The following is a 15,349-nucleotide window of genomic DNA, read 5'->3' as shown; positions in this document are numbered from 1 at the left end:
GGCGCTGGGCGGGGGCCAGGGCGGGTGGGAGGGGGGCGGTGCGGCCTTCCCGGCCCCGACAGCCCCGGCCCCGACAGCCCCGGCCCCATCCCCGTCCCAACAAACCCATCCCACTGCCAAAAGCCCCGTTTCCATTACCACCCCCATCTCACCCCCCATCAGTTCCGTCGCTATCAGCCCCATCCCCGTCAACTTTGTCCCCTTCAACCCCTTCCCCATCAGCCCCGTTCCCATCAGCCTCATCCCCTCATCAATCCCATCTCCACCCAATAGCCCGATCCCCACTATCACCCGCATCCCATCCTCATCATCCCCATCATCCTCATCCCTATCCCTATTCAACCCCATCCCCACTGACATCCCAACCCCACTCTCATTCTCATCAGCTCATCAGCTCCATCCCATTCCCAGCAGCATCATCCTTGCCCCTATCACCCCCACCCCCTCCCATCCCCATCCCCATCCCCATCCCCATCCCCATCCCCATCCCCATCCCATCATCTCCATCCCATTCCATCCCATCCCCGCAGCTTGCCGAGGAGGTGGCACCAGGTGGCAGCATCGCTCCGGCCACCGTTGTCCCCGCACCGGGGGGGAGCTCAGCGGGAGCGGCGGGGGCGGCCCGGGGGAGCGGGCTGCAGCCGATGCCCCCTCCCCGGGGCTGGGCAGCGGGGCCGTGTCCCTTGTCCTTTGTCCCCGGCAGGGGAAGGAGCAGCATTTTGGTGACATGGGGTGGCTGTGCCATGTCCCCCTCTGGGATTCTCGTTTTTGGGAGCGCCCTAACCCACCCCCCCCGCTCCCCCAAGCACAGTGTGTCCGCTGCAGAGCTCTGTGGGGCAGGAGATGGGGTGCGGGGTCAGGAGACATGGACATGGGACAGGCGATGGGGCAGGGAAAATAGGACAGGGGATGTGAGACAGGGGACAGGCGACATGGGACGAAGGCGGCCCTCTGCCCCCCTACACTGAAGCCTTGTGGTGGCAGGGTGCTGGTGCCCGAGGGGGCACGGTGCCACGCAGCCCTGGCACTCACTGGTCTGCCTGCTCCCACCCACCCTCCCGCCCCACATCAGCGGGGCAGTGGGGAGCAGCCGCTCTGGCTGTGGCTGGGGGTGCTGCTGTGGGGCCGGTGGTGCCGCCCCAATGGTTTCATGGCGCGGTGCTGGCAGCCCCCCACGAAGGAGATGGATGGCTTCGTAGCCCGTGGCCACCACGCGTAATTGAATGGTTGTGTACATATGATGGGAACGTCGATGCGGACGTGGCTGGCAAGTGAAATGCTGGGAGACGTGGGGTGGGGGGGGGGATGCACACAGCCCCCACACCCCCAACGCAGGGGGAGCAGAGCACATGGCTCCGGGACGCACAGCCCTCCATTGGTGCCCAGCTCCGTGCACCAAACCCTGCCTTGATCAGCTCAGCCCCAATGTGAGGCACGGAGACGGTGACCTCACCCATCACCAACCCCATCCATAGGGCCGGGGGGGCAGGAGGGCAGGTGGGGCCATGGGGACACCCCCAGGCCGAGCCCTCATGGCGGGGTGACAACCAGGTGTTCCACAGTATTTGCTACCTGTGCTCATCCATCAGAGCCATCGATCGCGCTCCTACGGAGCTTTATTAATGATCTTGTCACGGCGCCGGCGCTGGGTGCCGGGCTTGTCGGGAATGATGGATCATGAAGAGCTCTCGCTGCGATTTATTCTCCGCTGACCTTGTCTCTCCCCATTGTTGCTTGCTTAAGAGTTATGAATGTGAGACATGATAATTTGATATTGATCTATTTGGGGAGTTAAAAAATGGACTGCGTCGCCGATGTCGTAACACAAAGGATCCGCGCGGAGCGGGGCCACGCGGGGCCGGGTGCCCTCCCCGTGTCGGGGTGACCCGGGCAGAGCCATCGTTACCTGAGCTGCCCTTCCCCGCGGTCGCCACGTGTCCACCCATCTCATTTTGGGGGGCTTTACTCCGTGCTGGGGAACGCAGAGCCCTCGGGGCACAGGATGGGCTGCGCGCATTACGCGGGGTAGAAGCGCTGCAGGAGCTCCTTCTTGTTGACCTTCCCCATCTGGTTGCGCGGGATCTCCTCCACCACGATCAGCTCGGTGGGGACGGCGTAGGGGGCCATGGTGTCCCTGCAACGTGGACAAGTGGTTAGAGCCCACCCGAAGCCCCTCACCACCGCGACGCCCGCCTCTGGGGGGGGGCTGCTGCTGAGGGTGCGCGTCCCCCCCGCATGTCCCCAAGGATTCGGGGCCGTGCTGCTGACAGCTGTCTCACTGCGCACAGCAGCGGTGCGGCACGACGTCCCCGTGCCCTTTGCAGAGCGCGGCGGGGAGGCTCTGCCTTCTGTGCTGCGTGTCACGGAGCTGGGGCCGTGCCCGGCCCCCCGGCAGCGTGCTGGCACTGATGGTGACACGAGGTGCCAAGTGTGCCCGCCAGCGCGGCCCCGCTGCCATATGTGTCGCCAGAGCCGCAGAATGAATCACGCTGAAGAGGGACATGTGTCTCCTGCCAGGGAGCGAGAGAAGGGCCGAGCGGATGGAAGTGACACGAGAAATAACGAGGAGAGACAGGGCGAGGGGGGGGTGCCCGCAGCAGCAGGGTGGCACGGGGGGACCTGGCTCAGCCCCTCAGCCCCAGCAGCACAGTGTGGGTTCGGGCTCTTTGTTCGGCCCTGTCCCCCGACTCCTCCAGCAGCTGCCGGGCTGCTCCCCTTGTGTCAGCTCAGTCCCGGTCCCCCCACTGTGGCTGCTCCAACCCCGGTGGTTGCAGCAATGCCAGGAGCACGTCGGTGCCGCCACGTGGAAGCGGTGGGTGCGGGGTGCTGCGGCCCTCACCTGGCCCATTCCTTCAGCTCCTTCACCGACAGCATCTCGCCCCGGCGCAGCTGCACCACGGCGCTGACCCGCTGCCCCCACACCACGTCCGGGGGCCCGATGACGGCCACGTCTGGGGAGAGAGCAGAGGACGCGGGCTGAGGGGCTGGGGGCTGCGCTGGGAAGGGGGGTGGCACGGGACCGCTGTGCTGATGCCATTTCCTGCAGCGAGGGAAAAGCGGAGCCCCGCGTTTGGCGTAAGCCAGCAGAAGGGGTACGGTGCGCACGGCGGCATCGGGCTGGGGGCACAGCTCCCACCCCCACGTGCACGTGGCCAGCACAGACTGAGCGATGGGCTCATTCCCAAAGGCTGATGGAGCCGAGGCAGCACGCTGCGAGCACGAGCCCTGGCACAGCCCCATGGCCCCACGGCCCCGCGCGCTGCCTACCCGTGATGTGCGGGTGCGCGAGCAGCTGACGCTCCACCTCCAGCGCGCTGATTTTGAAGCCCCCGTTCTTGATGATGTCCACCGAGGTGCGGCCCTTGATCCAGTAAACGCCGTCGTGGTAGGCTGCCGTGTCCCCTGGAAAACAAAGCGGGATCCCTCAGAGCTCCCCCCACCGCCCCACGCAGCATCCCCAGGGACCCCATGGGTGGGTGCCAGCCTTCCCCTGGCATGCACAGAGGGGTGCAGGCGCTGGGGCTGCCGGCAATGAGCAATCAGGTGGGGGGCAATGTCAGGAAGATGAGAGTGCTCCACGCCAGGCTCCATCCCCCCATGGGGCGGGCGGCGGGGGGGGCAGGTGCACGCCGGTAATTCCCGCTGGCACGGGGGCTGCGGGAAGATTGAGGAGGGGGTCACGTCAGCGCAGCCCAGCTAAATGCTTAACAAGCTGTTGCACTTTGATAGCTACTTAAGATGATTACTCACATCCTGCTAATAGCGCCTTCGCCAAGCGGTGGGCGAGGAGGAGGGGGCTGTGCTTTCAAAGCCTGGATGGCAGCACGGGGTGGGGGGGTTGGGGGGGCTCTCAGCGCTGCCCCCCGTCCTCGCCCTCATGGCACATCACCGCCTTCGTGTCTCCCTGCTGCAGAAGGCAGCTCCCAGCCGTGGCCCAGCAGCACGGATCTGCCGTGGGCTCCCCGAGTGCTTCCTGCTCCATCCCTGCACCCTGCTCCAGGCTGGCAGGGGACAGCGGAGGGGACAGGTGAGTTCTGGAGTGCCACGCAATGACACCAGCTCCTGAGACACGTTCTGCTGCCACGCATTCCCAGCACAGGAGCAGGAGGGGCACATGGATGTGGTTTGTGGAACACCGAGCCCACTGTCACCCTGCTCCTGCACCAGCCGCTCTGGCTGCGGGGTTGGGGACAGCTGCTCCCTGCCACCTCTCTGTGCAGCACTGTGAGCTCCTTGGGGCACGGCCATCACTTCCTTCCTTGCAGCCACACGGGGATGGCGATGAGACTGCACCCCGTGACCCCACGCCGCGCCGTTCCCACGGAACAAAGCCGGCGGGCAGCGGCAGCCTCCGGCACACGGCACAGCGCCGGGGCGCAGCTGATGCTGCGAGGCCGTGGGATTATTGTTTCCCTGACAGCAGCCATCAGCGCTGCCTTTGGATTTGTTTCAAGATGCTCAGCGGGCATCTGCTCGGCAAGGTGCTGGGGCCGTGCCGCGCTGTGTGCTGGGGAGGCCGAGCTGGGGGCAGGGGATGTGGCGAGGCATCGGGACACGCAGGATGGGGCCGGGCATCCCCGTGTGCTGCCCACATGGAGCAGCTCCACGGAGCTAGGGGATCACTTCGCAGTGCCCAGCCCAGCCAGGAGCTGAAGGAAGGTGTGTACCGTACCACCTGTGTCTTCAAAATGAGGTTTTTTGGGGTAAAAGTGCTTCTGTTTGTAAGGGAAGGGTTGTCTGCAGGGAGTTCCTTGGACGTGGCCGCTACATTCACATGCCCGCCTTGGAAACCCACAAGTTGCGGTGGAAACCCGATTTCCAAATGCAAGCCCCAGAGATTGCTGCAATGAGTTTCAAGTTGCAAAACGCCTGTTGCCAAGATGGAAGAGCCCTCGTGGCCTTTGGTCTGCAAAGCAGAGAGGTCTCCCAGCAGCAGTCCCAAGCTGAACAAAAGGCCCTTTGCTGCACAGAGCTGCTCTGCGGAGCGAACCCTGCCCAGTTCCTGTGCTAACAGCCCTGCACGATGGTCAGCGCCTTCCTGGCAAACACTGCAGTGTTGCAACATCAAAGGTGACACGAGCAAACATTTGGACAAACTGCTGACCGAGAGTACACTTAGGTTGGAGAAATGAAATGCTGGAGGGGCTCTGAGACAGCAGAAATGCACAGACAAAAAGGGGCCCTTCAGGTGAACCCAGAGGAGCAGGGACTGGGTTGGGATGCAGAGCCAGGGCTGAGCTGGGATCTGCTGGGAAAACCCAGGCACTGAGATCAGATTTACAGAGCACAGCCGCTGGAGAACCCAACCATTCTGTGGTTCTATGATCCTTCAGGTCCTTCCAACCCAACCCATTCCATGGCACCATGATCTCTAAGGTCCTTCCAACCCAACCATTCCATGGCTCCATGATCTTTCAGGTCCTTCCAACCCAACCCATTCCATGGCACCATGATCTCTAGGGTCCTTCCAACCCAACCATTCCATGGCACCATGATCTTTCAGGTCCTTCCAACCCAACCATTCCATGGCTCTATGATTCTATGGCAGTGACATTCCCACAGCCCCCGGTCCGTCCATCCCTCCCAGCACGAGCTCCCAGCACAGCCCCAGATGCAATGCTTGAAGAAGATCTCTTCCCACTGCTTGAGAGCAGCCATGGGAGGAGATGGGGCCGACAAGCAATCAGGTGAGCTTGTCGTGAGCACTGAAGGACTCCTCTGGGGATTAATCCAAGCCCTCTGCAGCAAAGTGCCCACCCTGAGGGATGGGGCTGCGTGATCCGCGCGCCTTGCGGACGTACACCTTTCCCTCCCCCTACACAATGGGAACTGCATCGATAGATCCCCCATCTGCTCACATACATCACACACTTCACTCCGGTTTATTAGCTGGAATAAATCATAAATATTTCATTATACATCAACGACGCTCGGCAGCGGGAAGGCGCAATCCATCACCTCGACACTCCTTGCGACCTGCCGCCACGCAATAAGCTTTCCAGTCTATTAAACAAGATTGATACAGTGCGCTGGGATGGACTGGGGGAATTTATTTATGGAGCAATGGGAGAGGGAGGGACGGAGCGCGCGGTGATGCGCGGACATGCCAGAGCTGCTCCCATTACCTCCTCGGAGATGGCCAAGGGTGGGAGCTCTGGCTCTGGGGGGCTATGTGGGGGAGCAGCAGAGCTCTGCGTGCACAAAGCTCTGACCCTGAGCTGCTCAGCACCTCCACTCTCACTGCAGGTCACTGCGTGCTGTGCTGGGGTCCATTGGAGGCCCTGGGGGGCCAACGCGGCCTCGTGGCAATGATGTATGCACACGTACCTATCCAATGGAATGCTAAGCGATAGGCTAAATAACAGAAGCAACTATGGGTTGATTTATGGCATCGGGATGAGTAATGTGTGCCACTGCTGACAGCCATCTTGGCTACGAACAGGCTGCTCCAGAGGTTAGAGAACAAATTGTAGCTAATTAGCAGCAATTAGCACCTCTGAAACGTGGGATTTGGGCTCTGTCGTGGAGCAGGGCCTCACGCAGGTTACCTGCCCTGGGTGCAGAGGGCTCTGTGCTCACCTCTCCCGTGCACTCAGCATGTACAAAAGAGCCCGGCAGCATCCTCCCTTCCAAACACACAGGCGGAATGTCCCAGGTAGAACAAGCAAAACTCCCAAATCATCAACAGCCACAGCTACACCGGCCCTAGGAGGAGGATCGAGATGGAGGAGCCCAGAACCCAAGCCGTGTGCCGAGAACCAAGCTGGATGCACCATCCCCTCACCCTGGGCTGCCGGAGCAAGCTGCAGCTGGGACAGAACTGCTCACGTGCAGCAGGGCGACGCGGGGCATGGATGGAGCTGGGGTCTGGCTGCATTGCTCCACTCCTCCCCTGCTCCAGCGCTGTGCTCGGGGCTCCCCCAGCTGCTCCGAGGAGCACTGAGCTGCCAGCACACCAAGGGCAGCGGTTGGTTCACGCTGCGAACATTAATAAAGCATCAAAGCTGCTGGAGGGGGAAAGCAAGCAAGGGAGGGGGAGGTTGGGACTTCTTAACGAAATGCATGCATATGGATAACGCAGCAATTATTAATGAGGAAATCATCTCCCTCCCCGGCATCCCCCAGGGCTCTGGCTTGCTCGGGTGAAGGTTGTGTTCTGGTTGTGAAGGTTGGGTTCTGCAGCCCGACCTGCAGCCCAGAGCCCCCTCCAGGTGCAGAGCTTCACCCCTGGGGGGCTCTGTGCTCTGCTCCCAGGGGTCAGGACGAGGCCTCCCTCATTTCCCAGATGCGGGTTTTGCCTTCACCCAGCCCAGCACTGGGGTGTTTGCTGCTGCCTGCGCTGCAAATGAGATCTGGTATAGGGATGGTGGGAGTCTGCAGTAAGGTCAGACATCCCCAAATGCCCCCACACGTGGGGCAGGGTGCTCGCAACATCGGGGGGTGACGGGTGGCTGCCTCCCTTTGCAGACCACTGAGGCAGAGCTGGGCTGTGACGCTGCTGCAGATCTGTACCTGCATGAAACCCGGAGGTAATTTAATGGCTCACAAGAAAGGAAATAAATCTATTAGAGCAGAATCGCTGTTTGTTTACGCATCTTGCCACGAACACCACCACGAGCAGCAGCAGCAGCAGGTGGATGTGCAAGCACCATTTATTTACATAATAAAATTGCCAAGGAGATTTGCAGCTCGGGGGCATCCTCGCCTCCCCGTGCACGCGCCTGGCTCCCACCGGCACCAATGGCACACGGGCAGAGGATGGACCCTGCGACCGCCCTGACCACCCATTCCAAGAGCTGTGAGCTCAGCAGCCGATTCCCTGCTTCCAAACTCCCGCACACAGCAATGGGAAAAGGAAAAACAGGCAAAAAAAAAAAAAAAAAACAACCCTGCTCATCCCGGAATGAATTCCTGTCACGCTTTGTGTGGGGACGCCTGCTTGCATTCCGCACGCGGCGGAGCTGCGCCCGCTGTCAGAGCAGCGCAACGAGAAAGGGCAGAGCCCCGCCGAGATGAAAGGCTGCACGGCCTCCCCTGGCATTTCCACCTGGAACAAAACTGCACCCAAGGGCACCTCCCAAAGCGCCGCGCTTAGCAAGGCACCGCTCGCCCAGCTGCAAGGAGAGAGCTGCAGATAAGAGAAATCTGATTGCCGGGCGGTAATCCTGAGCCCTGCTCTGCACGCTGCTTCCAGGGCACGCCGGGGACCTGCTGCTGGCCCTGTCTTGGCTGATACATCAGTGATGCCTCCACTTCTCAGCTGCAGTTTTACAGCTTCTGGAGCTTGTTGCTGCAGGACAAGATGCCAGGATGATGCTCGCTGGCCTCACACTGTACCCAGGTCTCCCCTTGCAGCTTGCTGGTACTCTTAGCTCTGTTACTGCCCTGCAGCCCTCTTGGTGCAAATTCCAACACCATGTTCTGCACCCCAACCCAGCCACAGGTGCTGTGCCCTGTGCCACCACATCACCAAGATCCCCAGTCGGATGGCCCCAGTTTGGGCAGTGGGACGTTTCTGCTGTTTGGACCCAACAAAGGGTTTGTGCACGCTGCCCAGCTGTGTTGGCTGATCCCTACAGATGACACTGCTCATTTTCCCAAGCAATCACAGAATCATTCAGGTTGGAAAAGGCCTCTATGATCCCCAAGCCCAAACTCAACCCACCCCACCATGCCCATAACCGCGTCCATCAGTGCCACATCTCTGCAGTTCTGGGACCCCCCCAGGGACAGTGACCCCACCAGTCCCTGGGCAGCCTGTGGCATTGCCTGACTGCTCTTTGGGAGAAGAAACGTGTCCTAATATCAAACCTGAAGCACCATCACCCCAGACTGAGGCCGCACGCTGCTCTAAGGGCGCTCCATTTCCATCACGGAACGCAGCAGATAAACCAGCCCAACCTTTGAATGCTGCCACCAGCCAGGCAGGCAGGGCTTTGCAGGCTCGCTCATCATTAGCAGGAACTCGTGGGTGAGCGATACAAGCAGGCTGGGCGGAGGGACCCCCCCCGCTCACAGCCAGAGTTACTGCAGATGGGTTTGCCCAGAGGACAAGCCAGAAAAGAAAACGGGTAAGTAAAAATGAAAAACGTGGTTGGTTTTTTTTTTCTTTTTCTTTTTTTTTTTTTTTCCTTTTTCGCATTAGCATTTAAATATTTATAGAAATCCCTGCAGACGACGAGATGAAAAAGAAAAACTCGGAGAGCAATAAATAAGTAAACGCTGCAAGGTGCGGCAGAACGCGGCTGCTGCTCGGCTGGGGAACTTTGCAGAGCGCGGTAACCACGCGTGCACGGCTACAAATGGTCACTGCAGCCATCAAAACATGAGGCAAAACCCCTCTGCTCTGGCTTCTGCCCCTCTGCACGACAGCTGAGGGATCAATTACACCCGAGTGAAGGAATGCAATGCCTCTGCTCCGTGCAGCAACCCGGCCCGGCCCCCTGTGAGATGGATCGTTAAATAAAGCGGAGATAACGAAGGCAGGGTGTTGACTGGAGAGGCAGCGGTGGGATATGCAGCAGGATATCTGCTTAAATTGTTTGCTCAAATACACCGAAGCCGACGCTTCTGCTTACAGAGTAACACCATTAGTTGTAAGGCAGCCTTGAGCAACGGGAGGACTCCTGGTGCGAGCAGTGGGCTCTGCCTAGTGCCAGGAGCAGCACTGCTCAGCCCATTTCTTCATGCATCCCATGCTCTCTCCTGCTACCACTGGCTCCCCTCCTAGCCCACCTGCGAGCTTGCAGCTCTCTTCCTTCATCAGGCTCACGGAGCTCTGCTTGAAGTCTGCAATGCAACCCGGCCCGAGCTGGGACTGGGCTCCGTGCATCCATCCCTGGGATGGGAAGGGAAGTCATCGCCAGCAGTCAGAACACAGCGAGCCCTTCTCCTGCAGGTGTTGCAACAGCCAAAGCACAGAGCACACCCTGGAAGGTAAAGGCACACAGTGCTGGGAGCACAGTCTGGGTCTGGGAGACGTGGCACATGCTGCTCCCACCACCCTGTAGCTGGGGTGTGACTGCTCCATGCCTCTGATTTTGGGCTCTGGGCACCGGAGGTTCTCGAACAAGTCAAGGGTTGGCACCCACGATGCTTGCTGCGACCAGAGTGGAGCCTTGTGGAAGAGTAAACAAGTTCTGTGCCAAAAGCTGCTCTCATTTACAGCTACAAAAATCCAAAGTCACTCCCTGGACTGCTGAAAACATCACTCTCACAAGCAGACACGGAAATACGTGGGCTTCATCTCACTGTGTTCCAATGGCCCTCGGGCTTCCAACCCACAAACCTGACAATGTTGTCTCCTTATTGCTCCCATAGAAAGAATGAACTTCTTTTTGTACAGGCACACCTCTTCAGTGAGGGCTGGTGGAGGTCTGGGCCCACCTTGCTGCTGGCCTGCCCCACCGGCCAGCACATGGCTCCCCTATGGGTGCCACTTCTCAAACCAGCCCGTGATTCTGTCTGCAACACATTATAATTAAGGAATCATTTCTTAAAAAAAACCCAGAATTTGCATTAACTGAATTTATGACTAGGAGAGACACTGCAAACAAACGGAAAACCTGCAGATTAGGATGCTAATGAGATGCATTTCTATTTATAATCTGCCTTGATCAAGCAAAAGTGTTTTCTGTTTCAGGTGTCAGTGCTACTCCCACAAATGTAAGTAATTCCCTTGGCAGGGAAACACCTGCCTGCCTCTGGAGATGGGCACAGGCAGGATAAAGTGCCTGTGCTGGATCAATGTGAGGAGAGAGGGAAGAGAAGTGAAGAGGAAGAGAAGAGAGGGAAGAGAGAGAAGAGGAGGGGAAGAGGAAGAGAGAGGAGAGAGAAGAGGAAGAGAAGGGAAGGGGAAGAGAAAGAAAGAGAAGAGAAGGAAAGGGGAAGAGAAGAGAAAGAGAAGAGAAGGGAAGGGGAAGAGAAGAGAAAGAGAAGAGAAGGGAAGGGGAAGAGAAGGGAAGAGGAAGAGAAGGGAAGGTGAAGAAAAGAGGAAGAGAAGGGAAGAGGAAGAGAAGAGAAGAGAAAGAGAAGAGAAGGGAAGGGGAAGAGAAGAGAAAGAGAAGAAAAGAGGAAGAGAAGAAAGAGAACTTGACAGTGTGAAAAACAGCCACAACATTGTTTTCTTAAATGCAGCTTGAAGAAAGTCAAAAGACGAGTCATCATTTTGAAAACGCGCATCAAACAAGTTAAATAACTCTTACTTTCTTAACGACTTATTAATCAAAGCGCATTGATTCCTGAATCAGATTCTACCACCAAGAAGCCTTCTATCTTCTCCATCCCCATGCATGCATTAAGAGAGTTTTATTCTGACAGATACAATATAGCAATCAATAAAATCTTATTATATGGAGCTGAGATACATGGATTTGTTGCAGGATTTATGCACTGCTTCCAGACCCGGTGCTATTTCATGTCTCAGCCTTAACCTGTAATTGAAAATAAATCTCTCTGAATACACCAGATTCTAATTTTCTGGAAGTATGGCAAACGCGAATGGAAGCACCTTCCAGGTGGGCTCGGCACCTTTCCTCAGGGCTCAGCACCTTCCTTGGGGGCTCAGCACCTTCCTGGGGGAGCTCCGTACCTTCCTGGGGGGCTCAGCACCTTCCTGGGGGGCTCAGCACTTTCCTTGGGGGCTCAGCACTTTCCTTGGGGGCTCAGCACCTTCCTTGGGGGCTCAGCACTTCTCGATGCCTGCAGCAGGTGGGTACCCTGCAGTCTCCCTGGCTGGAGGGGATTCTGATCTAAGCAGCTCTGTCAACAGCACGAATACAATACAATAAAAATAATCAAATTCACTCAAATGGAAACAAGAGCTGTGGAGAGAGAGGCAGACAATGGTGCAAATCTGAGGAAATCAAGAGGCAGGGAGCAGCAGTAAATCACCTCTGCAGCACCCGGAGTTCGGCCACGTCCCATCACAGCCAAGACCCTGAATCCCCCCAAAAGGTGACAGCAGCACCTGCAGTGCACACACACACACACACACACACACGTGTTCCTTCTCACCGGAGGCACAGGGTGGGCACATGGGCAGGGGGATGTCTGTGCAGGGTTCCTGTGTGCGTGGCATTGGCTCTGGCAATGCACAGAGCTCCTCATTGCTCCCCAGGAGCTGCTGGTGCCCTGAGCCCGCAGCACTGCTGTTCCCCCCAGCGCCCGACGTGATGCTGCTCTCCTCGGTGAGACAGTTTCATGGGAGAAGAAGGGATTTTAATAAAGCAGCTGTCAATCAGAAGGAAAACGACTGCTGCCACGGAAGTGTTGGCTCTCCTGTTCTTTTTTTTTTTTTTTCCCTCTGTTTTTAATATATTCTGAAAAAAAAAGCCCACACGCTAGCGTGATTTACAGGGACTGCAAGCAGGAAGAGAACTGGCCTGAGGAAGGCACTGGGAAACAAATGATCTGCAGCCAGAGAAGGCTCAGAAATGAAAGATTCCTTTGTGAGCCTCGCACTGCAGAAAGCAGCCTGGCAAACGCCCTGGGCTTCGGGGCTCCTGGGCTACCCCAAACCACAAAGCCAGAGGAGGAAATGAGACCCACTCTTGTCTCCGTGCACGCAGACTGAGTGCAGCACTCAGGTGGAGCCCCGCACGGCTCATGTCCCCTCCAGGAGCAGGGAAGCAGGGCACCAGCTGCTGCAAAGCACTGGAGGAACGCACGCAGTGCCCCACCACCGTGCCACGCCACGCGGCGCCGGATTCACCGCGAGGTGCAGCACGAGCAGTGCCCGCGCTTCCCTTGCAGTAATTACTCTTCATTTGCTGACCCGCTGCTTTTTCGGATTGCCATTAGCAATCAGCAGAGTGCTAAATTACAGCTGCTGCGTGCTCCTGCTTTGCTCTCTCCAAATCTCCAAGTCCCGGCGGAGCTCGGAGGACCTGGCACTGCCCACCAGCACCGTGCCAGCTGCTGCGTCACTCGGCGGTGACCCACACGGGGTGGCACTGCCACTGTCCCTGTGGCATCACCTTGCCTTACCTTCCCAGCACCACTCAGCCTGCAGACAGCGCTGACAGCAGCCAGGAGATGGAAAAAAAATGAAAGGCAAAGAGTAGGGCAATGGGGTGAGGAGGGGATGAGGAGCTGCCGTGCTCCTGGGGCTGCTGTGAGGGTACGGAGTGCTGCTGGCACCCTCTGATGTCCCCAGCCCCAGGCACTGCTGCTGCTCCCCATTCTCCTCCAGGCTCAGACAGCTAAAGGGTTAAGTTTAATTTATACTGATTTCTATTTAATATCATTCTCTCCCCGTAGGAGCCGGCAGCTGTGAGCTGATTGTACTCTCTCATTATGCAGTCTGTATCACTAATGGCCTGTGACAAAGGCATGCCATCTTCCAGGCCTTACCCCCGAGAGCCAATTAAACACACATACTCCCTTCCTGTTTGCAGCGCATTACAATGAAATTAAACTGAATTTCAAAATCATTTTCTCCTAAAGACATCTCTTTGCAATAATTAATGCATGCTATTCCTTTCCATCTGAAATATTCATCAGGAGTGTTGACTAAAAAAAAAAAATTTTTTTGAAGCTGATTGCCCCGCACCCAGCGCTGTGCCCAGGATGGGACCGCAGTGATGCCCAGCAGCAGCAAGAAATCACTGCTTCCTCACAAATGGATGATAAATAACACGGCAAAGAGGGCATCCGAAATCCAGCCCCGTGCTCCTGGGTTGATGCACTGATATGGGAACGTTAGGACTGCTCATGTGTGAGGGTTGAGTGGGAACCAGGCATCCCACCCCCCTGAGCTTGTCATCCCATGTTATGAGCTCTCTCCCCAGCCCCGCTGCCCCAGCACGGCGGCTTTGGGTAGGGGCAGTCGGCGCTGCCGGTAGAGCTTGATCAGATGTTTGCAAAACATTTGATAAAATCCACCAAGGACCCACCTGCAATACATACTGTTATTAAGGGAGTATTACCTTCTGGTGAAATCTGATTTGAAAGAATCAAACACCAGAGCTGTTCCCATCCCTGGAAACATCAAAACCGTTCCTCACTCGCAGTCAGAAAGGAAAGGCAAATCCTGAGAACGCTCAGAAAAGGAAACGCTCCATTTGAATTTCATAAACATAGCAATAACGTGAGCCTCAGATTCAAAACAAAAGGTCTCTTCATTTGGAGCTCTCCTTATTTAGAGCTCTCTTCATTTGGAAGACGCAGACTTTTCACTTAAAAAAAAAATTCAGAACGCAACGTTCTGGCAATTCTGAAACCTTCCCAACCCGCTCCCACCTCGAGGGCTCTCCCTGGCATTCCTCCCCAGAGAGCTCAGCTTCCCAGGTATTACGACTGAAGAAGGGAAATCCCATGGAAAACTCCAATGCTGTGGCATTGGCCGAGCCCCCCGCAGACACACCTGGCCGCCCATACAGCTCCAGCCCAAGCTTCGATACCAGCAATGGAGGAGAGCAGAGCAGCCCCAGGGATGGGCTCAGTGCTCCCGGGGTCACTGATGTGACACCCATTTAAATCCAGCTCAGTCACAGACTGTTTTCAGGTGCGGAGGTCACAGTCCCACAGAGCACAGCGCTGCGTATTGCATTTACAGCCAGCAACCCAAACACGCTCCACCCCTTGGCTCCCCACTTTGGGCCAAGGCAGGAGGACGCGGTGAAGCCATACCCCATTCCTCCACACCCACCCCTGGGGGCAGGATACAACCAGAGCTTCTGCTCCCCTCCTCGGGACGTGGCACAGTACCTGTCCTGAACCATCCATCGGAGGTGAACGCCTCTCTGGTTTCTTTGGGCCTGTTCCAGTACTCGCGGAACACCGAGGAGCCGCGGACCAGCAGCTCCCCTTCCTGGCCTTCCAGACCCGGAGTCATCTGGAACAGAGAAAGATCATGTGGGAAACGGCCACACAGCAACCCCCTGCCCCCCCCCAGAACGCCCATCCCCTGGGAAACCCCTCCCTGCAGGTCTTTCCCCCCCTAAACCCGCTGCCCTGGAGCAGGACGGGTCACTGTGTCCTGCTGGGATTCTGCTTGCAGGCTCCTGGGGATGGGAGCAGCAGGCAGAGGGACGAGGCACGCTCCTGCAGCCATGCCATTTGCAGTCTGCTGTGTTGACAGAGAGGAAGCCTCACTTTCCCAAACTGTCAATCCAACACTGTTTTATTTTTTTTCTCCGAGGAGGTGGCAGGAAACACCATCTGATTTGTCCTCAAGGACGCGTGGTTTCTTTGGGGCTCACTGTGAGGCACCGGTTTCAGTGACAGCCCGGTACCCTGCAGACCCACACCAGCAGGTTTTCTATAGCAACAAAATGAAGATCCTGCCGCGATGGAAACAAGAGAGGTTACAGCCCTGCCTGCCACGGCACGGTGTCTCACAGCTCCT

General features: G+C 57.5%; 1 protein-coding gene across 3 annotated transcripts in view; it reads right to left on the bottom strand.

The window, feature by feature from the left end:
• The window catches only part of ACSF3 (acyl-CoA synthetase family member 3), a 47,507-nt gene continuing 33,722 nt past the window's right edge, over positions 1,565–15,349 (bottom strand). For 2 of the 3 annotated variants that reach the window (XM_021408471.1, XM_021408473.1), the window contains exons 7-11: positions 14,710–14,836; positions 3,268–3,402; positions 2,840–2,951; positions 1,907–2,134; positions 1,565–1,737 (exon numbers count right to left, since the gene is read on the bottom strand). In XM_021408471.1, the coding sequence (XP_021264146.1) occupies positions 2,017–2,134; positions 2,840–2,951; positions 3,268–3,402; positions 14,710–14,836 (492 nt within the window). In that variant the 3' untranslated portion in view covers positions 1,565–1,737; positions 1,907–2,016. Of the gene's footprint in view, positions 1,780–1,906; positions 2,135–2,839; positions 2,952–3,267; positions 3,403–14,709; positions 14,837–15,349 lie in introns of all 3 variants that reach the window. The other variant, XM_021408472.1, reaches the window with a different exon arrangement.

Source organism: Numida meleagris, chromosome 10 (assembly GCF_002078875.1).
Source record: "Numida meleagris isolate 19003 breed g44 Domestic line chromosome 10, NumMel1.0, whole genome shotgun sequence".
Classification (NCBI taxonomy): domain Eukaryota; kingdom Metazoa; phylum Chordata; class Aves; order Galliformes; family Numididae; genus Numida; species Numida meleagris.
Note: the sequence above shows the minus strand (reverse complement) of the source record. Positions and strands in the feature narration are given on the sequence as shown.